We start from the raw sequence: 23,420 nt of genomic DNA on the forward strand, positions 1-23,420 counted from the left end.
GTACTTTTCCCTACTGTTCACGTGACCCAAGATGCAAGCTAACAGGTATGAAGTCATATTAGCTGGCCTCGTTCTTCCCCAGAGCTTGGAACATGGAGCTGCATTTTCCCTCATATGAAAGATGTGAGATTTAGTTCTTTTACTGTAAAAGCAGATTAACTGTCATAAAAATCTTAGTAAGGACAAAACTGTAATCTTACTACAGCACAGTCAGACATGGTCCAACACCGGTCATGTTGACTAATTACTACTTTGCCACACAGAGTGCCCAGAAGTTGCCTTCAGTAGGATTATACGAGGAGCTGAAGGAACCTGAGTGGTAGTGTTTCACGTTCGGCAGCAATTCTAACTGAAGCTGATCACACCCCAGGTCTCTTCTTCCCAGCCTCTGAACTGTGCCCATTCAGCTGTATCTTGGATCCTGTTGTGACCCAAACGAGTGGACTGATCCTGCTACAGGGTAACCCAGCAAGCAGCAGTGGGGCCGGACGCTGAAAGAAGGCAAAGCAATTTTGTCTGCATCGATTCCCTGCCCCAATTCACACGTCTCCACAAACATGTGTCACCATGATGGCAAGGCAGAAACTGTTTAAGCCAACGTTTCTGCCAAGAAAATGTACATGGGAAAAAATGGGATCAGTCATCTCTCCTAAGGCAGACTTTTTTTTCCTGTAAGCAACAGAAGCGATGGATTTAATGATTAAGATAAAAACTTATGTCTATGCATATGGTGGACTGTTTTGTTCCAAACTCAAACTGATTAACTCAAGGATAACAAGTTTTCCTGAGTTAATCAAGGCACGTTTAGCAAAGCATGCCTAAACTGTTTACAATAGTTGCAATTTCTAACTTCTGAACAATGTTACTCCACAGCAACCAAGAGAAATTCAGACATAGATACATCACCCTTCCTGAACAGTCCCATCTAAATTTCAGGTGCAATACATAAACAAATAAGAGACAGGGGCTCCACAACTGAAGTATTACTTCGTTACTATAGCTAGGTCATACATTTGATTTGGTACTTCATTGACTTTAAAACGTACAATGATGAGTGTATTAAGAAGCACAAAAATGTGCCTTTTTTGAACATGTGTTTCTTCTTAACTTTGCTGATCTGCTATTGTCATGATCTTCAATGGGTTTGTAATAATACTATAACAGAATCGTAACAACTTGAGATTAAGCCTGAAGTATCTAGCTCCAAAAGGACAAGAAGCAGAAAAGGAAACTCAGATATTTTTCCTTAGCCCGGCAATTCTACTGAGATGTAAAGGCAATTTACCTTCTAGCACCCTTTCATGCTTCCATGCTACATAGCAACTTCAACCACGCTCTTCTGTGAATACAGTTTCTCTGTGAATTCCACTTTTCATGCCAAAGCATAGATTAAATAGGAGTAGTCTGACTTCTTTTTTTATTGCATGTGAAGGGTTTTGGAAGTTCTTCGTTTCTAACCTCTACAAAGGCAGCCTATGGAGATAGACTCAATTTCTAAAAGTAAAAAGAAAACCAAACTAAAAAATAAAGGTTCCATACTGTTATTTTTTCCTCTTCCCTACACTGTCTCTTCCTGTAAGCATGAACCAGATCATATCTGGAACCCAAGGTAGATCGGCTGCATGTCATACAGCCAAGAAATACATTTTAGTGCATCAGCTACATACCCACATTAACATACTATCATAAATTTGATTTAAAGCCATTACATCTAAGATGTCATGTCTAGCAAGCATGCTATTAGAAATAAAATTTGAACAGTAACATAAGTTAGGTAACTGAAATAGCTTTTACATAGAAAGCATCAAGTTGTGTCTATGCTTACAGCTTTGACAGACAAGTTTTGGCAATTGTTACTGAAAAGGCTCAAGGTGTCGGTCTTCCCTGATGTCTTCCCATGCTTCAGCCAAAGGTTACCATCCCTGCATCCCTGACAGAGATGGCAGAACAGGCCATTTCAGTGCAAAGCCTACCATTACACTTAATTCACTGATGAATGTGAATTTGAGGTAGAAACCCTTAATAACAAGCTGGAGCGTACCCTTTTGCCTCTATGGCTGATACCTTCCCACAGAGCACCAGCACTGATGTCTCAAGGTAGCTTGAGCTCACAAAGTGTCACCAGATCTTGTCCAGTAACACAATGCAAAAAGTGGTATCAACGGAGAAGCATAGGCTGTATCAGGTTAAAAAGCACTCCTGAAAAAAAATACTTGAAATAAAAAATATAGGTCTTCAAATCTCGTACTACCTCTCCTTACTCAACTTCTTCACCTTCCCAACAGTACTATCTGACCTGGTGTTGAAGTAGCATGGCATGTGGTGCTTTCTCACAGAAACACTGCACACGAGTCTCGTGACCCGTGTCCGTTTTACACTACTACTAAGCGCTGGTGTGAGTAAACACTGTTGTGCAAGTGAAATAATGTAGTACCGCTTACCAGAAAGGAAAATAAAGGGGTGAGCAAATGAATTCAAAAAAAACCTAAAACCCAGTATAGATGAATAAACTACAAGTTGAAAAGATGCAAGAAGAGAAGAGGGAGAAAACAGGCAATACCTAAACACTCATGGGCCATCAGAAAATGACTCATTGCTAATGACATGCATTGTTAGCTGCTAGTACAGGCAGGACAAAATTGTTTTCAACAGCGCATGATGGATATCCAATGAGAATACAAATTCTGACATATTTTCTTTAAATCAATTAAAATAGCCCTACTCTTTTCTAGCAGATAAACTTTTAAATATACTCTTGAAGAAAATCTGGAATGCCAGATGACACCATTTTGGGGGGAGGCGGGGAACAACCCATAGTAAGGAAGCAATAATTTATTTAGTATATGTGGAATCGCACAGATTAATAGATAAAGCAGGTATCACATCACAGAGGGAATAAGAAACACAGACAATGAAACAAAGAGATTTAGTAAACAATTTTCTTTCAAGAAATAAGACAGGAAAACACCTTCTACAAAATAAAGGTTATTACACATAATTCACTGTATAAAAGCAACGGGTACAACATAAACAATAGGCATGACCATCAGAAGGGATGCTCATAGATCAGGACCATACAATAACTCAGGATGATAAAGACCTCAAAGGTCAGCTGACCCAACCTCCTGCTTAAAGCAGGTCAGACAGAGCCAGTTCCCAAAACGGTTTACCAGTATTTTTGAGGTTCAATTCGTTGTTTACACAGCTGTGTAATTATACACAGTGATGCAATCTGATGGTGGGACCCTATTAGAAATAACTTATGCCCCGAAGAAACCATGCACAGACAACAGGGATCAGGGCACAAAAGTGATATTCCGATGGCCTAAATCACACCTAAAACCCTTTGTCTGGCATTTCCTATTACGTGGCTCTAAGGAACATCCTGCTCAGACCTTAGTCCCTCTGAATTGCATTTCAGAGATACCTAGTTCTCTCTTCTGACTAAGCATAAAGACTTCAGCAGAATTTGAGTACACTTCCTCCTATTCATTAGTATGCTCCTTTATAGTAGTAAAATAAATATCATTATTCTTTAAAAGCTTTGAAACAAAACAATTCAGAGACCATTACAATACTGCCGAGAAAGAAACCCAGGTGGCATGACTACAGGAGCTAGAATTCAGTCTCTGCCCTGTCCCCAAGGCCCATCACTAACAGCTGTTATGGAATATGCTCCCACACCACATGACATGGTCACATCCCTGCAGCTGTATATTCCTTTGGTTTGGGCTACATACTGGGGGATGAAAAGGGGAAAAAAAAACCAACCAAAAAAACTATAACCCCCAGAAAAACTTAACTTGATCTAACAATATTTATAGTCTTCAGATAAAAGCCAGCTAACAAATGTCTATCACAGTATTTTCCAAAATTCTAATCAAACAAGAAAAACAGTGTACCTTAGAAGATACAGGATGGCTGAGAGCTCCAGCTTAAACTCAACAAGTTCATACATGTCCAAGCCAGTTATGACTTCACTTTCTTGAACTGTGAGCATGTTAAGTAAGCATAGACAAGAAACAGTCATTGGTCTAAAAAAGCCTTTAAAATAACATGGTCACGCTAACAATTTAAAAACAGGTTCTTTTTGCCTATCAAGACAGTGTAAAGCAAGTAAAATGAAAAAAGACACATTAATTCAAAAACTTAAACTGAAAATATTCTTAAACCAGTATTTACTTGCAATAAGTTATCAGTAATTTAAACCGCCACTGACAGTGTCTGGTTAACAAGCCTTGAGATCAAGATTTTCTGCTTGTCCATAAAGTCGGTATATAATCAGTAGTACTCTCTGTTCTGTTCTACCAGTGTATCCTTATCCAAGAAGGTCACATGTGGAACACACAAAATACGTGAGTCAGTTTACCAAGTTTTCATATTTATTCTTTACCAACACTGAAAATAAAAATTATTGTATCTTCAAGCTGTACACAGCACACCCTAGGACAAAATAATACTCTTCTGTTGCATTACAAGAAGAGGCAACAAAATAGCCAGCCATGAGCCAACCCTTACAGCTACATGAAAGACCTTAGGAAAATAATTTCTTTCTATAATCTTGCTTACGGATCATTTATTTCCTGAGTTATCCCCTCCCCCCCCATCCCAATTTCTGGGCCCAGTTCTCTCCTAAAGGGTTTCTGGAAGACAGAAACAGAAAAATAAATCAGAATTCCGGCTGAATCTCTTTTGCACTTGCCTTTGTAAAAATCTCTACCAGGATGCCTGATAAAAGGTTAATTATGCAAAACATGAACCAGGAAAAATTGTGTGTCAAGAAGACTGAAGTAGCACTGAAAGCCAGAATTTCCCAGAGCCTTATGGCTTGCACATCCCATCTCCTCTGTTCCCTCTAGAGCAATTCTGCTGTGAGCTGTTCATCCTAAACTTACATCCCTATGGGTTGGAGAACATTAACTGTGGCACAGTGTTTGCCCAGGAGGCTGAAAGTAAAACTGATGAGAACTCTTAACCATTTCATTGAAGTCCTCCTTTAAAAACAAACAAACAACAACAACAAAAAAAACCAACCCCAAAAAAACAATCAAAAAACCCAAACCCAACCATCAGTTACAGTTATACAAGCACATAGTTGGTGATGTTGGCCTTGAGGCCGGCTAGCACAGAAGAGCCTACATCCATGCTATCTAATTCTCAAATTCCCAAACAAAGCAGCCACATGTAAACTGTGCTGGGAATGGTGCGTGGCCCATGCAAATCCTTGGGCTAGACTTGAGAACTGTTTGAGGGAGTGCTGGCAGGCCCAGGTCAAAACTGTACAAGCAACCGCTGCGATAATCTCACAACAGGGATGATAGCATCCACTGACTCCAAACATTCCCTGTTGGGTATTTTATAAGCACAGACAAGGCCACTGTGTAGAAACAAGAGTGCTTCAAGGGCCAAAACACTTTTGCTAGCTACAACCATGCCACTAGTCAACACAAAACACAAGCACAGCCATGAATGAGCTCACTTTATAAATGATGAAATTTAAGGAAGGTGAAATTAACAGGTCTTTTTATTTTATTTCAAAATTCCATTTTCCAAGCCTTTCTTCACAATGAAAAAAAAAAAAGCATCTGGCCCATTTCTAACTGAAGTTCTAGTCTCGTGCAGTTCAGTGGGCCTAGGTAAGAAAAAAAGTACTATACTCACTTTTATAACAAGCAGGGGGGAGTGGAAACAGAGGAGAAGGAAAAAAGTTGGAGTAGAAACAAAAACAGCAGAGGAAGGGAACAAGGAACAGGAAAGGCTGGGAGAGAAAAACTCACAGACCAAGTGAGGGGGAGATGGTAAACTTGTTGAAGCAACTAACAGAAGCTTTCAGAGCACATATCTTGAGGATAAGAGGAGGCCGCCATCATCCAGACGTCTAATAGAAAACCAAAGTAACAGAACAAACAGCCCAACATGTTTGTGAAAATGTTGAGGACAACTGTTTCACAAAGTTGAGGATGCCAGAAGAGCAGTTACTTCACACTTCACTCTATTAGGGCAGGCTCCATTTTAAACATCTCAATGTGTACAGTGATTTGGCTGGAAGTGGTAACGAGACGCATTCACTGTGCCAAGGAAGGGGAAAAAATGAGAGCAGTAAGAAAAAGGAGAACAAATTTTTATCTTCAATTAACTGAAAGAAGAAAAGCAAATTTCAACAAACTCTTTGAACTTGTTGCTAGAAGCTCTCGCGAATGTCATTTAAAGGAGGACTGGCAGTTATTGTACTGGAATACGCACAATGGCAAAGTATTCCAGTGCAGGGGAGAGATAGGAAATGTAGTATGAACAATACGGGCTGCATCAAAAGCAGCCAGTAATAAGGGTCTAAAACTAGAAAGAATCATATTAGGAATGGAAACAAGGGCATTTTAATGAATATAAAGGAAGAGCATAAACTGTCAGGGATAAAAATCAGAAGAGATAAAAGCACAGCATGCATTATTACCACTGTGCAATATAAAAGGCAAACAAAGTTTCAGAAATATTTTAGAAGTAGGAATAAAAAAGTCAGTACATAACAATGTTAAAGAAGAACAAACGGATAACAAACCAGAATCAAATGTTGTCCTCTGTATCTCAGCCTTCATAAAACAGATTCATTGCAGCTAATACTAAAAACTGATTTTGTAATTAGGCTAAATAATCAGGGAAATTCAAGTCAGCAGGACTAGAAGAAATTCACAGTATTCTTCAGAAACAAACAGAAGTAATCTCTAAACTGTGAGTGATCATTTTCCGTAAGAGTGTCCTTGTGAAATTGCCCTAAGAGAGGTCAGCAACAATAAACAAGAGCACTCAAAGGGTATTTGTTTGCAAATTATTTTCAAACAAGGTGGGAGAACATTGCAGGAAGGTTCCATCCTCCAGGATCTGCATGAGGAAATTGACACACATGGAAGAGCTGCATATGACAACATAGCTGAGGCAGAGGCCATAAACATTTTAGAGGACAAGATCTTAGTAGAAATCATTCTGATAAATTGAAAAGTGGTTCCTATCAGCCAGGTGAAACCTAATTAAGACTAGCAAACTTCTGAAGGATAGAACAGTTAAGTCAACATTATGTTGCTACAGAGGTTAAGCTTGTTCAGTGCAGAACAAGGGAAACAATCCCCTAATAAATAAAATTTTATTATAAAAATTGTTCTCCATTTCAGCTGTGGACCCTTAATTTAGGAAAATATATCTTTTTTTCATTTATTTTGTCTGCTATATTTTTATACTCCTCTGAGCATGTGCAACTGTATCACTCGTATAGCACACTATGGACCACATCTTCACTACCAAAAATTCCTTTTATCTTACTGTGACATACTGGTGATTCAATTGCACATGCTGCAAGGAATATAAAAATATAGCAGGCAAAATACAAAAATTGATAAATTTTCCTAAAGCTTATTTTCTCTGAAAGCCTAATTAAAACTGCTTTTGGCAAGAATTTATTGTCAGTAATGACACAGCAGAAGAGAAAAAAAGGCCTCTCTTCTTCTCCCCCTGCCCAAAGCCAAAAGTCTGAAGGGAAAACATCCTAGTTTGACAGGGTTTCCAGCAGTTTCCTCAAGAAAAGCAATTACAATGTTGATAAATACAGCATTGAAAATTAGTAATTATATTTATATTGGAATGCCTGGCAATAGGATTTGGTGCATGTGCATGTGTGATTTAATAAAAATACTTCCAAAAATGTGAGAGGGAAGAATATTCTGAAAGAAGCAAGATCTAATGTGATTTTATTACAATGACTATATATTAATTAATTAAGTATATATTAATATACATGCAGAAAGGCGGTTTCAGAATATCAGAAACTATTGTTAACATAAAACATTTGATTTATACTACTATTTCAGGGTACTCTGAATATTAAGAATGATTCTGAGGAACAAAGTGAGAACCAAAGTCCCTTTTTTAGTCAATGCCAACATCTGGGGCAAGAATCAGTTAGATGAGAACAACTCATCTGTCTACATGCCTTTCAACAGCATTATTTTTTTTAAACAACCAAGCAACCACCATATATAACATGACTATAGGCTGCAAAATCTCTCACAATCTCCTGTAAGAACACTTATATTGAAGAGCTCATAGGAGTCAGCCTAAAAATCAAACACCCTCAAATTTCAGACGACCAAGGCTATAGCTTCACAGACACTACTTTAAGCTGGCAGTGCTACCTAAAGCTGTAGCTCTGCCTCTCCGCAGCCTGGCCGCTTGCTCTGGCCTCCTCCCTCATGCTATCACAAACACGTTTCTTTGCCAGGTTAGTTTTAACCCAGATCAGTTTCCCAATGCAGTTCACCACATGGCTACACAAATGCCTGGGTCAGCACAAGGGAGAGAACAAACAGCTGGTAGCGGAGGGAGGGCGGCACTGCTGCTTTTCATTGCCAGAACCAGCTTAAGATTTATGGTGTTTGGGGAAAATAACCACCTGATGCACTCCATACACCCACTGCCTATGTTTCTCTAAGTAATAAATATTCTAGATTTTAAAGGCTTTTTCCTACTTTATCTTTCTTTCAAAAGCACCAATGCTACTAAATGAACTTACTAAATGTAGTTCTTGAAGCAAGTGCCCAAAATTATTTTGACTAACCCAGGAATGGCACAAATAGGAACATCTAGTACCATCCATGTAGCAAAAAAAGTAAAAAACACAAAAATGCAGAATTCAATGCAAGTTACCAGCACGCAGTACTTGCTAGGTAAAATCTTGCTTATCCATATTTATCCAAACTGTATGAATCATGCAGATTGCATGAATTGGTAATAAAAATAAACATATAAAGGAGAAAAGCTTTCTCTGAAATTGTTAGTCACTTAATGGTTTACCATTTCATAGCATTTCAGTGTACCTATAATAGCATTTCTTAAAAAGTTAAATCCACAAATCAGTTTAAAGCAACGTAAGGGAGTGATTATTAGGGGTGGATAAGGAAACTGTATTCTCCCTAGTTATACGTGACTCTGCTAGCCCTTCATCATTGTTGTGGGACGGCTAGGCCGAGGAGGAGAAAAAAAAAAAAACACCGGCCTGAGAAAGGCAGAGCTTACCTGTTCTCAGCAAGCCAACCGCCTTGGAAAACCATCTCTCAACTCAAATGACAACAAAGAATAGAAATCTCCATTTCCAATTACTTATCTTATGAAAGAACAATGACAAGAAGTTAGTAGGAGCTGGACACACTAACAAGAAAGGAAAAAAAAAAAAAAAAAAAAAGAATATCCATAAGCAAAGCCAAGAAAATTTAAGTATTTTATTGTTCTAAGCTGGGAAAAAAAAAAGTCTCCTGTGTCATTGAATACAAGATGAAAAGATGTCTGGTGTGTAGATGGCTCAGAAAATAACAACCAAGAGACTGGGTTCTTTTTCCTACTTCTGCAAAGGCATACCCTACGACCAATATACCAAATATGAGATTTCACAAACTGTCATCATACTTGATCTGCCATGATACTATCTGATAGCTCCTGGAGGTCCTCACAACAAGCACTACAGAAGTTCAATGGATCATCAAATACAAACATTAACAAACTAACAACTGCAATGTCAGAAAAAATCTTCATGAATTCCTCACTTGCAAGTGCAGCCTGTTTCAATTTGTGAAAACTGTAGGCTAAGGTTATAGCAAAATATCTATTCCTAACATTAAACCTAATCTCAATAACCTTTAAGACACACACAAAGACACCACTTCATATTCATCAGTATTTTGCCACATTATCCAAGTTGTTAAAACAATTCTGTAAAACCTACCACGCCTTCACAGTCACCCCTCAAATAAATCGATTCAAGAACTGAAAATCAAAAAATTAATACAGAGATCATTTACCTGCTGAGCAAAATAGTATTGTGAACAGTCAAAGCCAGGCTCCTGTGCAAGAACTACCCAAGACAGTTGGGGAATTGCTTGGTGATGCGAGTACAATGAAGGAAGTCATGCAACATGGGCTGAAGAAAATGGCGCAAAGTTCCCAGGGGACCCTGCTGCACGTAGCTCGGTTCTGTTCTACGATGGACTAGAAATGCCTTCAAAGAGCCAATGTCATGATCATGAAGCCTACTCCATGCCTCATCTCTTCACACCCTGTGACCGAGTACATACCTTCTGGCTTTTGGCCAAACATTTTGATACGTGGCTTGCACAGGCAGAAGTACAGGCCACTTTTTGCTTCAATACCTTAACCCTTATCTGTGCAATAGTTGCACAAAGCCCATCCATCAAAAGCCTTCAGTCTTACCAGGCAATATTGACTTCCCCTAACTATGAGCATGTATTTAGGAACATTTTGTTGTGTAACACTACAAATTTTATATTTGCAAACGTTAAATTTTGAAGTGAGAAAAGGGCAGGCAAGTAAAGATACAAGTATCACATAGAAGGTGTGTGATGAGCTAAAGAAACATAGCTGAGCTATAAAGAGAATCCACCCAACATGTTAAGGTTCTTTTGAAATGAGTGTAGGTATCTTTAAATATTGGCCTACCCTAAAGCAAATGCAGCTAAAGTAATGATAAAAATTCTTAAATAAACATTTCCTGGCAAAAATGCTATGCTTACGTGTCCTCAAAACTATCTGCATGTGTGAAATCTATGGCCTTTGAAAACCTACTGCAGCTTACATTGGCCAAAATAATGAAAAACTAGGACAAAAATTAAAACATAGGAAATTAAAAATAAACACACAAAAAGTTTTCCACAAATTTCATTATTTTTTAAATCATTATCCTATGCTGTTTTAAACTACACACATTTGCAAAAATAATTTGAAATATACATCAAAGTCTGGATGCTGGAAATAAAATTTAAAATGAGCCTAGATACTGACTTATAAGTAACTGCTATCATGACCAAAATCAATGAGACTTCTGCTACTAAATTTCTGCTAAGAAGATACATCTGGGCTGCTTGTAACCTGTATAGATCAAGAAAGCTCTAGTCCTTAAAATAGATAACAAAAATGTTTACTGCACCTGTATAATACTATTCTGATACATTCTCAGGAGTAACCAGCTGTTCATACAACGACAACATAGTTAAAACAGAACCAATACTCTTCCCCTGCAACTTCTTTTAGATCGCATTCCGTCCTTCAGGTCCATAGCCTTGAAAGTTCCAAGGAAGTTAAGTTTCCAAGATTCCAGGCCATACAATGAGATGGCCCCTAATAATTTCCATTTTTCCTATACAATTTTTAACGATGCACCTGAAAGTTCCTTTCTCCTACAACACATTGTATCTTCAGTAATGCAACTTTACTCTTTTTTTGGCTTTCATAAGTGCAAGCTCTCCGCTTTTTAAATTCATTTGAAAGGTGATACTACAAAAATATTTTCCTCCCTCATTGCTTTGATTATAGTTCTGTGTGTTCTTCCTTCTTCCTGATAAACCGTATCATGAGCAACTGACTTGCTCTCAATTTCAAGGCTCCACGTGGCCTGTTCTAGCTCTACCTCTTAAATTTGAACCACTGCTCTATACAGATACCCAGTTGTCAAAATGTAAGGAAGAAAGTAAGAGCGTTTGTCTAGCACTCCAGGCACGAAACAAGCTATCTGTGAAAATTCTCAGGGTGACAATGCTACCCTCCTTTAAATATAACCTCCAAGTCTGATGCTTATGAATCATTCACCGATGCCGAGATAGCCAGAGTACTTGAACTTCTGCATGTTCTTTCCCTCATCGCGTTCTCACAGCTCCCTTGTGCTTTCCCAATACATTTCTTACATTTACATGCCATCTTATCTTTACATTTAAATTAAGCAAATGTTTGTGCAGAAGCCATCTTTGCTTATGCATTTGTACTGTACGTAGTATAATGGTGCCCTGGCCTCCAGGCACAATTAAAATCTAAATAATAAAAATGAACTGTTCACCTAAGATTAAGTCTCCTGACAAAGCTGTTCATGAAGCTACATCCTTCAAACAATGGCAAAAAGCTGCTCTAGCATCACGCGCTACCATCATTAACTCTCCAGGTATCGACACCACTGATTCCCAGGTCATCAGCTATAGGAATCCTCAGTATGTTCCCGATACACACACCTGCGTCCATAGTACTACTGGAATTTTTACTGATAACCAGGTAAAACGTGGGATGACAAAGACTTGCGCAGAGCTGTCCTGCTGAAGAACTCCCTTAACATAAGCCTACTTCTGGGAAGAGTTGAGAATCCTTGGCATCTCATAGCAGCAGATTCAACGCAGTTTTCCATCTGTCTACTTAAGCTCATCAAATTTGCTTAAAAACACGGCCTTCAAGAAGGTAAAATACCAACCTACAGCATTCTCCAATATGGTATTGTCCTTAATGGAGGCATCCATAGCCGAGAAATTATTCTATTTTGGCTTTCCCGGTTTAATGCGGAGTTCTTCGTTTTATCATTACTTAGACTGCACTTAGACTGAACATTCAGTGGAACATTTCCTATAATGGGATAAAGCAGTTGAACAATTTGACTAGCTAATAGTGATTTAGACATGTGATTACAGTACAGAAAATGGTCTGACATATGCTCTTTTATCTGGTTTACATGAGGCACATTAATCCAACTGGAAAGCACAGAAGTGAAAAGGAACAGGACCAAGTAGTTGTAAGAAAAAAATAGAAAATATTTTCACTTATTTTGTTTCTGTATTTGCTTAGCTAATTGTAATCAGTATGCTGTAAATAGCAAAATTTAGAAAATAAAACTATTTCCTGCCCAAAATGGATGCGACTAAAAACAACCAATCTATAACTACTTTGTGCAAGTTAGAAAAACACTATTTTTGATGAAACCCTAGTTCTAAAAGCATTTATGACTTATGTCATAACACCTTTACCAGCATTACATGTTTTCCACAAAGATGAGGAAGGACTCTTAGCACCATACCAGGCAGGAACAATCACAGCATGAAGAAAATGAGTACCGATTAATTTTAAATTTTATCTCAGCTAATTTCATTTCCAGCTCTTACACGGTTATAGTCATGTCAGCATAAGTACATATTTTTACATGAAAAATTAATTTCCTCCTAAAACCAGTCAAAAACATTCCCATGACACCAAAAACCCAACTGAAAAAAAATAATTACCTCTTTAGCACCCACTTTTCATCAAGAGTGCACACACCACCTCAGAATGGCTTGCAAGATATGCCAGTTTTCACAAATAACGTTTATTTTGCTTTTTGTGCAGACCAGCACATTTCAGTTGTGTTTGCATTTATCCTCCTTAAACTTCTTTTAAAATAAAATGTCCGAAGGTCTCCTATGTTAGGTTTGGGTTCTACGCGTAGAATAAAAACAGTGTGTAAAACTAAGCGTAAAGGAGATGAACCAAGGAACTTTACTGCGTGTGTGTTTGCCAACGACTTTCAACTATCACTATAGCAAAATTTGTACCAAGCGAATACATACGGTCATTAAAAGAGGGAGCTGCAAACAATGCAGCTTGGTCAAAACTGGGGGGGGGGGGGGGGGGGGAACACAGAAATCTCTGAAGGGAAACTTTCATCCACAACAAAAAGAATCCATATATCCCGGACTGACGGCAGTTCTGTCCCGGGATAATTATGTAACATGTACTTGTGAAAGGCAATGTATAGGGAGCAAAGCGCAGCCTTTGCGTGCCTGTAGGTGCAGCCCAGCAGAATCCCTCGCTGAAGTGCTTTGAACTTGCAGTGTGACAGTGTGGTTGGACTGGATCTTAAAAGTCTTTTTTCCAACCCAAACGATTCCGATTCAGACACGGAGGGCGAGACCTGGGGTGGGCATTCAGCGAAGCGCCAGCAACTCACCTGGCGCAGCGCATATACCTGGAGGGGGTCTCAAACCCAAACCGTCCCCTCAAAACAAAGGGGAACAAACTCTGAAGCCCCCAGGCCCCGGCCCGCTTCCCAGCGCACAGGCTGTTCCGCTGACAATCCTCACGTTTCTTCTCAAAACGCACTCGCCCCGTTTTGCCCTATTACCGCGGCCATCAGGTATGTCACGGCGAGACCCATCCAACTCCAAAATAACCCGCGGGGAGCAGCAGCCAGCGCGGCGGGGCCGCCAGGCCTCTCCCAGCCCGGCCGTGGCCCCTCACGCCCAGCAGCGCCGGCGCGGCCATACCCGCCCGGGTCTCTCAGGGGCAGCGCGCCCTGGCACGGCGGGTGCCCGCGCTGCGGGGCCCTGTGCGCGCCCGCCCGGCGCTGAGGGGCCTGAGGGGAGCGGAGCGGCCCCGCCGGGAGCGGCCCCCGGGGCGGGGGGGGAGGGGGCACGCCGCGGCCGTTGGGGCTAACGAACGCCCGCGCCCCCGGCGGGGAGAGGCCGCGGTGGAGCTGCCAGAGCCGAGGCAGAAGCACACGCACCCACCCCCCCCCGCACCCCCCCGTGTGTTTGTTGTGCTTCGCCACTGTCCCGCCGTGAGAGGCCGCCGCCTGACAGCTCCCCCGGCCGCTCCCCACCTCCGAGCACACGGCGGGGTCGGCGGCGAACAAACTCCTGCCTCAACTTTGGTGTGCGCGTCAGCCAGCACCCGCCCGGTGCGGGAAGGGGGGCGGGGGGGCTCGCCAAGCCACCCGCCAAGAACCGTCTTTTCTTTTCCCCCCCCAAAAAAAGGGGGGGGGGGGCAGTAGGGGGGGGATAAAAAGGGAAAGCGACGAGGAACTACCGTCAAGCACAGGGAGTAGCCAGGCGACGCTGAAGGCAGCCGAGCGTCCTGGAGGAGAAGACACCCAAAAAGGAGAAGGGGGAAGGTGCAAAGGCAAGGGAAAAGGAGGAAGAGGGTGAAGGGGGACGAGCTGAAGAGAAACTCCGAAGGAGGAGGAGAAGAAAGGAATAGGGACGGTGAAAGAAAAGTGGGAAAAGAGAGAGCGGGCGGAGGAAGACAAAGGTGAAAAAGGAGGAGGAGGAGGGGAAAGTGCAAAGGGGAGAGGAGGAGAAGAAAGAAGGGCCCTTCTCAAAATGGCATTAGGCAGGAGGGAGGGGGCGACCAGCAGCGAGTCTCCGCTGACAGCTCTGCCTGCGCCTGGCTGCCTGCCCCCTGCCCCTCTCTGCCTCGCACACACAAACGCTGAACTTACTTCTTTCTGGCTCTCTGGAAAGGGGAAGCGCCATCTTTGCGAGGCCGGCCCCTAGGTCTTTTGTCTGTGGCTGCTGCTGCTGCTGCTGGGGGGGGAGCTCCAGGCTCGGGGGGCTGCTGCTGCTGTTGCTGAGGCGGCTCCACCACCGCCACCACCAGACTCTTGTCCTCCGTTGACATCCTAGTCAGCAGGACGAGAGAGACACATGGATGATGATGATGAGGATGAAGATGAGGATGGTGATGGGGATCCCGATGCTCCTCCTGCTCCCGCGGCTCCTCTCCTCCTCACCTCCGCCTCCTCCACCTCCGCCTCGCATTGCTGGCCTCAGCCGCCGCCGACCAGCACAGGTAGCAGGGGGAGCAGCATGGGGAGAGCAGGAGGGGGGTGGGGGGGTGGGGGGCGAAGAGAAAGAGCGCAGAGGAAGGAAGGGTCTCACACACAATAACACCCCCTCCCCGGCTCGGCGGGGTCTGTCGGGGCTGGGGGAGGTGGCGGGCGAGGTGAAGAGAGCGAGCGAGAGGCGGCTGATCCCGCCGCTGGGCGCCCCCCCCCCCTCTCAGAGGCCCCGGGAGCTGGCGGCGGCTCCGGCTCCTGCGCTGCCCGGCTGCGGCGGCCGCCGCTTCATTGTACACTGGCCCTGCGCCCTCCCCCCGCGCAGAGCCCCCGGGGGCGGAGGAGGAGCAGGCGGCGGCGGCGGAGGCGGCAGGGGCCGAGGCCGAGCGGAGGAAGTTTTGACAGCTCCAGCTGTTGTGTGTGTCGAGGGCTGAGTCCGGCCGGGCTCCGCGTCCCCTTCCCAGCCGGGCCGGGAGCAGGAAGTTTAACTTTGGGGAAAGAAGGAGGAGGAAGGGTGAAAAAGGGGGAGGAGGAAGGGGGAGGAGGAGGCGGAGGCGCCTCCCTCCCCCTTCCCCGCGGGGTGGAGAAGGGATCCCGACGCTGCTGCCGCTGCTGCCCCGGTGTGTAACCCGCCCCCCCCGCCTCCCTTCCCTTCCCCCCCTCTGCCAGTGCGACACATAGACACAGAGCCCTCCCGCCGCCCTCCTCCCCTTGCCGCGGCCCCACACTGCGCCTGCCCGGCCCGCCCGCCCACCGCCCGTCCCACGGCGCAGACACCCATCCGCCGCCGACACTGACCTCACGGGCTGGCTGCCGCGGCGGGCTGCGGGGAAAGCGCGGAGCCGCGGAGCGGGGACGGGACGCGGCGCCACGGGGCGCTCCGCACCCCCACCGCGCCCCGCGGGGGCCGGCAGCCCGCTCGCTCCCCCACCCTCTCCCCGCCCTTGTTTTTTATTTATTTTCCCCACGGCCCCGTGGAAAAGAAAAAAGAAACGCCCCGGCGGGATGAAAGTGGCCGCTCGGCGGCAGGGTGCCCCCGCCCCCGTCCCCGCACATGGGCTGAGCTCGCCTGGACGGCGGCTCCGGGGGGGGGGCAGCGCACGATGCCCGGCCCGGCGGCGCTCGCTCGCTCTCCCCGAGCCGCGGGGAGCCCGGGCACGGCTGGCTGCAGCCCGGGGGCGGGGAGCCTCCCCTTCCCCCCGCCGTGCGCCTGCGGCTCGGGGTGGGGGGGGAGGCAGCGAGCGGCGGGGAGCCGCGGCCGCCCCGGGGGAGGGGAGGGAAGGAGCAGAGTTCAGCGCTGTGTGCGAGGGAGACTCGGTCTGGGGAGCGTGGCCGCTTTCCAGCAGCTCCGGCTGGAACAGCTGCGGCCGCTCGGGGCGGCGGGGGGGGGCCTCCCCCGGGCAGGGGCCTAGCTGGCTGCCTGCCCGCCCGGCTGCGCCGCGGCTCGGGGCGGGGTTAAGCCTCATTACACGGGATTTAACGTGTCCCGGAGGCCAGGAGGGACTCCGGCTCCGAAGGGGGTGGTGGGGCGAGCGCTACGGCCTCGTAGCCAGAGAAAAGTCCGGCTACGGGGCGAGGAAGCGGGCCGCGCCCCCGGACTTTCCTCCCGGGCCCTGCCCCGGCGCGCACCGCCTCCCCGGGCGGCCGCGGAGCGCAGCAGGCCGCGCTGCTGCCCGCCTGGCCCGGGGCCCCCCGCCGCCGCCTCCGCACCGGGCGCCGCCCTGAGGGCAGCCCCTGCGGCGGCCTCACCCCCTGGTGCCGCGGCCGGCAGCCCGCGGGGCCCCGCGCCCGGGCGTCCTTCCCTGCCGCTGCCCGGGGCGGGGGGAGTCACGGGGGCCCAGGTGCTGAATCATGGCGTGGGCCGTACGGGCAGGAAAGGCAGGAACGCTGCTGCCCGGCGGGTGCCGAGGTGACTCCGGGCTGGGGCGTGCTGGGGAACTCCGCCGGACTTGACAGGAATCGTGGGAGGCCAGACGTGTGTGCCTCCCAATGCACCCAGACATCCCAGAGCCCTGCGCCCAGGGGCTGCTCCCTTGGCCTTGAGGCGTCGGTTGTTTGAGCCCCGGGTGATACAGTGGCCCAGGGCAGCACACGGGTACAGCGAGGGGGGACGAGCTATTAGTCACTGTTCTGTATGACTAAAAATAATAGCACAGCGATCCAGAGCCTTGCAGTCTTCTTCCTGCCCGAATTTCTCATTTGTCAGCTCCAGAAATACCAAATGGAAGTGGCGTGCTGTGGCAAATAGGACTTTTGCTGGCCTGTTTTCCTGGGAATCACTTCCTAACAAAAAGCCTTCGTTGGTTGATTTCCTAGGTTTGTGAGTCATTAGATTAAATCTTTGTGACATTTGAACATCTATACGTAGAGAGAGAGGTAATAACATTCATCCCCATCTATACAGATACTCATACACATACATACATTAAAAAATTTTATAAAGCCAACCCTTCTGCTCAGCCATGTAAAGACAACAGCTGGATTGTTGGTGTGACTTTCCCGGCCCTGTTACTGAGAATGTACTCATTTCTGCCAAATTAAGATGTTTGTTATGAAGTCAGCAAACGACAGCATAGGTATATTGCTCATACAGCTTTGGATACAGGGACTTAATCTGTTTACGTGTTATGTAACAAAGAAGAAAGTGCCTTTGAATTTTCTTTACTTGGCCAAGATAGCAGAGTTTAACTAAAAACATGTAGTGCTATACAGGCCCAGACTTGGGTGGAGTAGAGAGTGAAAAAAAAAAAAAGCAGGGAAGGGGCGGGAGAGGGAAGTAAAAGGCCACAGCCTCTGCCCAGTGGGATTGCTGGTGTGGCATTTGCTAGAGTTGCCAGGTTGCCATCTGGTCTGCTAAAAAAAATGGCCATCTCCTGAAACACTGACTGTTCATGTGTGGATCTACTGCACATGTGCAATGGCCTGGGTGAGCCTAGGATGTGTCAGAGCTACTATGCATGTGCAAATTGATTGGAGCCAAGACACGTGAGCATGCTGTGGGCTCAGATCAACTGCTAGGTGTATGGGGAATAACTGTCACATCCCACAGCAGAAATATGCTCAGTGAAATTACTAGATTCACTTGTCCATGCATGGTTCATCCAGCCCTCCCATGTAAACATTGTTTAATTCCTTTAGATCACCCGGAAGTGGTTGAGCTTTGGGCTTTGCCTCTTGTGCAAAAGCAGATATGCGTTTTTAATTTTTGTCTCCATTGTTTATATTAACTATATTTATATGTAGCTAACAGTGTAAAACCTGAGTGGAGGCAGGATGAAGTTGGCTTTGCTGTAGCATGGTGTGGGACCATGAGCACATTAAGGGACTTGCACCTATTCATTACACTACTGTGCCTTTTCTCGTTACATGTCCAAACAAAGCTAGGCAGGTCTGTTCTGTGAACTGCTGCTGCCATTGCTGTGGCAATCAAAGGTGTGAAGAACTGTATAGGACTGAGAGAGACTTGTGAGCAGGAACCTAAAGCAGCGATGGAATAGTAGGAAACTATATGCTAGCATTATATATCGCTCAGGTGAAGGCAGGGGGACAAGCCTGAAGAAATTGTGTCGCCAAACATAAATGCAGTGTAGGAGTGCTTTGTTGATTCAGGACATTTGAACAGCTCTGTCAGGAAATTTTTTATGTTTATACCTGGCCCATACTGGCCACCTATTATAAATTATCTCTGGAAGACACACATTTTTACGGCAAAGATATAACAATAAATGGACAGGTCCTCTGCTTTACAGAGTGGTAAGAGTTCTTCTAGTTAATTGTAAACTTAACTCAGGTGAACTGACACACCTGATTTATTGGGGGTTTTTACTTTCAAGGGCAGGCAGATTTGAAACTTTCAACTAGAATTTGAGTTCTAGCCTTCCTTAAATATTTCCGTGGTGTTGAAATTGCTTCTGAAATACAAGTGAGACTCTTGCAGTACTGAATAAACAAGGCATGCTAACGGTTTTAACTTAAAAACATCTGAAGTTGTCCCAATGTCCTTTATGACAAAGAGTGATACTTTCATAACAGGAACAAATTGGAGACAGGACACTGCCTTAAATCAGCTAGTTAAGGAAAATTATCCCGTTCTAGAAATAATTACAGGAAAATGACAACTGGTATGAAAATACCATTGTGCCATTATACAACTAAAGAGGTATATGTTACAGAAATAATGACAAAAGTATTCCAGATTCTGCCTGGAATGGGATCCAGATACTTTCTCTGTTATTACATTGGTTCAGAACTCTGCCAGTTTAACAATTGTTCACAACTCTACATAAAACAAATAATTTTAAATTTTGTTGTCTTTGCACATGTGTTTCCATTGCAGAAAAGTTCACCAAGTTATCACAAAGGCTTCATTTAAGATACATCAGCCACATGCTAACATTTTAAATGTTCAGTGTATTGAACCACTTAACCTGTGCTAAACTGGTAACTGACTGTAGCAATCATCTGCTTGCTTCAATATGCTGCTCTGAAAACTGAGGAGATTTTGGTGCTGGTGCATTTGGCTATCCTTGCTGCAAGAGCAGCGAACTGCAGGAAAAATGTGCAATGGGCAGTTGAGGGTAGTAACCGTATCAACTGCCCATGGTAGGTTTTTTACATCTGCATTCATATTCACCCAAGTACTTTAGACATAGCTGAATTACTGTGTTTTTTTCAGTATTAAAAAAAACCAAAAAAACCCAACAAAACAAAACCAAGGTAATTTAAAGGAGTTCTAGAAAAGGCCTAAATCAAGTGGCAAAATTAGAATTACCTCATATAAATCCATGTCTCCTAGATTTTTTGTACTAAACTTGGCTGAACTAAAAGAAAAGTTGGCATATATTAATTGTCATACGCTAACAAATGCATTGTAGAAGTCTAGTTTTAAACTTGAAATGTTTGTTTCTTCTTTTCATCAGTTTTGCTTACTTGCCATCTTGTAGATCTGTCTTACTTTAGGCAACACCACCGCCTGGTATGACACACCCTTGAGTGATGGTAGCTTTTCCAGCAGTGTGGCGAGATGCTTGTTGCTGCAGATGGTAGGGAATAAGCCTCATTTCTCATCCTGACCAGCATTCCCAGGCAGCTGGAGAATTCCAGTTGTCAGGTGCTCCAGAGCGATGGACAGATAGTGTGGAGGTCTAGTCCCCCTAAAATCCATCTCCCTGCTTTCTTTGGAGGCAGTATAGTTCACAGTCGACCAGGAAAAAACATTTCATTCTATTTCTTGTTTTCCCACCTGCTCCCCACCGTGAAGTATCCTGATTTAAATTCTTCAACAGCTACTCCCCGCACAAACTAATCCAGAATTTGTATGAACATTGGCTTATGCAGTCCAGGCTCCCCATCCCCTGCCTGCTTTGACTTGATTAGTATGTGTTAAAGGCAGCATTGCCCACACTGTGATATATGTGCTAACCTCACACCTTTACACCTTAGTCTCACCAAAGCCTAAGGCCTTTTCATCATATTAAGCTACTTTGACTGGGCTAATGTGACTGAGAAACACACCTTTTTTATCCATTAAGACGAGGCCAAAAATGTTAAGTGCTCAAGATGCAAGCCCCTAGGGCTTGTCTATATATCGAGTTATTACACGTGGAGGCTTTTATCTTCGTAAGAAAATGTTCTTTTTGTGCATGCCAAAGTGTGAATTTAAAACTAGTGGTTATACTATAACCCTCATTCATTCTGGCATCTTCTGGCTTTTTTTCAGATTAACTTCTTTAATTTTTTTAAATGAAATCAAAAAAGGTACCTGCATAGCAGTGAGTTTGTCCACATGAGGAATTTTGCTTGCCTGACTTTGGTAGCATTATTAATAATACCTTCCTATGTGGAGAAGGTTTGTCTATTAGGAATGTTAATTTTGCACGTTTGCACTTATTAAGGGCATCACTTGTTTACATTCCTGTTTTGACAAGTGGTAGCTAATGCACTACACTGAAATTCATTGGTATTCCATACCAAGGCGTGATCCTGGGGATGCTAAATTAGGCAGATAAGTGACTAAATGCATATATAGTTTCACTGAAGACAACTACCTCCTGAATAAAGCTTGTGTTGTGTTTAAGCATTTGCAGAAACACTGAAATTCTTCCTAAAGTAGCAATTCATATACTTTGTTGTTTTAAGAAACAATGGACTCTGATGTGTTATGTTGTATTTTGTTTGCATCCATGTGAAGTCACATGAAGTATCCACAAGTTACTTGTGGACTTCAGTTCCATTCTTTGTGACTTGCCTAATTTGTTGCAATTCCCATCTTGCTTACAACTTTCTGAAACAGTAATTTTATAAACCGCAATATTCTGAGTTTTAGTTCTGACATATAGGTGGTGGTGGTCAGCAGAGAAATAATATTTTATGACATATTATTAGTTGCATGAGTTTTTAAATCCGAAAAGGTTGACTGCTAATAGTTTGAGTAAAATAAAATTAGTATTTGAAACCAGTACATGCTGAATGCTGGCTGCACTGCAGATATATGCAAGCCAGGAAAAACCCCACAATCAGTAGCAAGCATGCAGGGCAGTGGCTGGCCGTTTTGTGTGCACCTCTGGGGAAAGACAATAGACTGGTGTGAAGTTAGGACTTTATCATGCAGAAAGTTAAATAAATGTCTGAGCGGTGTTTGCTGTTTGCAGGAGTGGTGCCTTGCACTCAGATTACTTAATAGAAACAATACAAACCTGGCCATGAAACAGGGGAAAGGATTTGTTTGTGTGCATTCAATCATACATTTTTTTGAGTAGGATTGTGTTTTTATTCTGTGTTTTGTACAGCACCTAGTGCACAGGGGTCATGGTTCCTTATATGAGGCCTTGGGTGCTATCATAATAGGAATTTAGATACTATTAGTAGAAATGACCTTATCATGTATTGCCAGTTTTGCGAGGAAATAATCTCTTTTCCAGATGGGATGACCTCACTTTTTATGGAGTTGTTGTAATGTGGGAGAGGCAGGTGCCTTGGGTTGTAGTCAGGTAAACAGTAGGAGCCCAATCCTGTTTGCAGCTGTTTACTTCAATAAAACTACATGTCTGAGTAAGAAGGGAAGAATTTGGCCTTTGGTTTTTGAAGTTAATTACAGACAATTAATGGGAGCATGTCACATACAGGAGGTCCAGCCAGAATTCAGTCCTTTACTTCTTTAACAACTGATGTTTTGAACCAATTAGCTACATACCCATATGGAAACAATAGTAGAGCCTCCACAGTCAAGGCTATACCAAGATTCTAAATTACATACATTATAAAGGCTCTGCATGTGTTTTCTGGCTGAGAGCAATGTTATATTTCAGCCCCAAGCAAAAATTTTCTCCAAGCCATAGCCCCTCAACAAAAACACACTTTTTAATGAAAGTCCTGCCACCACCTTAATTGCAGTGCAGCAAACATTACCATTGTAATCCCATTTCATCCTTAGGCAAGGAGACCATCCCTGGGGGCCTGGCTGCCTTTCTTTGCTGGTGACCAGTTTTGCAGAAGCAGCCTTTCCCCAGTGCATTTTTTTATTTAACCTCTGTTGCACTGTTGGGAGGAGATGCATGGGGAGCTGCTAGTGCTCATCTCCCCACACTCCTTGCAGCTGTCCTGGCAGTCCCTGCAGCCCTGGGCCTGGAGGATCAAAGGGCACCCAGGGATTCCCAGCCTGGGGCCAGCTGTTTGGCGTCCCCACAGCCCCCCTGCCTGTCTCCCATGGGAGCCCAGCAGGAGCCAGAAGTTCAGGTTCAGCCCCTTTGTACCACATGGGTTTCACCCTGACTCTCCTGCAGCCTCCAAGCTGGCTGCTTTGCATATGCCGGTGCCCAGAGACAATCCCCTCGTTCAATGGCCAGCCACACTTCAGAAAAATCCTTGCTTTGGATCCAGTAATGCAGGGGAGAATGGCTCTCCCAGTGGCAGTCCTAATCCAGGTGGGTGAGGATAGAGCAGTCTGAAAAGAAGAGCTGTGGGCACGCTTGAGCCGACTGCAGTGTGCCCAGCGTGCGTCCATTTGAAGCAGCCTTGCAGTGTCTCC

The 23,420-nt window shown here is 44.4% G+C and overlaps 1 protein-coding gene across 13 annotated transcripts in view; it reads right to left on the minus strand.

Annotated features, from left to right (window-relative positions):
* The window catches only part of KMT2C (lysine methyltransferase 2C), a 198,718-nt gene extending 182,508 nt beyond the window's left edge, over positions 1–16,210 (minus strand). For 12 of the 13 annotated variants that reach the window (XM_037386989.1, XM_037386996.1, XM_037386997.1 and 9 more), the window contains exons 1-2: positions 15,350–15,464; positions 15,059–15,238 (exon numbers count right to left, since the gene is read on the minus strand). In XM_037386989.1, coding sequence (XP_037242886.1) covers positions 15,059–15,237 — 179 coding nt within the window. In that variant the 5' untranslated portion in view covers position 15,238; positions 15,350–15,464. Of the gene's footprint in view, positions 1–15,058; positions 15,239–15,349; positions 15,465–16,192 lie in introns of those variants that run through there. The other variant, XM_037386995.1, reaches the window with a different exon arrangement.
* Positions 16,211–23,420: the final 7,210 nt, after the last annotated feature.

The sequence above is a fragment of the Falco rusticolus genome, chromosome 4, assembly GCF_015220075.1.
Source record: "Falco rusticolus isolate bFalRus1 chromosome 4, bFalRus1.pri, whole genome shotgun sequence".
Lineage (NCBI taxonomy): Eukaryota > Metazoa > Chordata > Aves > Falconiformes > Falconidae > Falco > Falco rusticolus.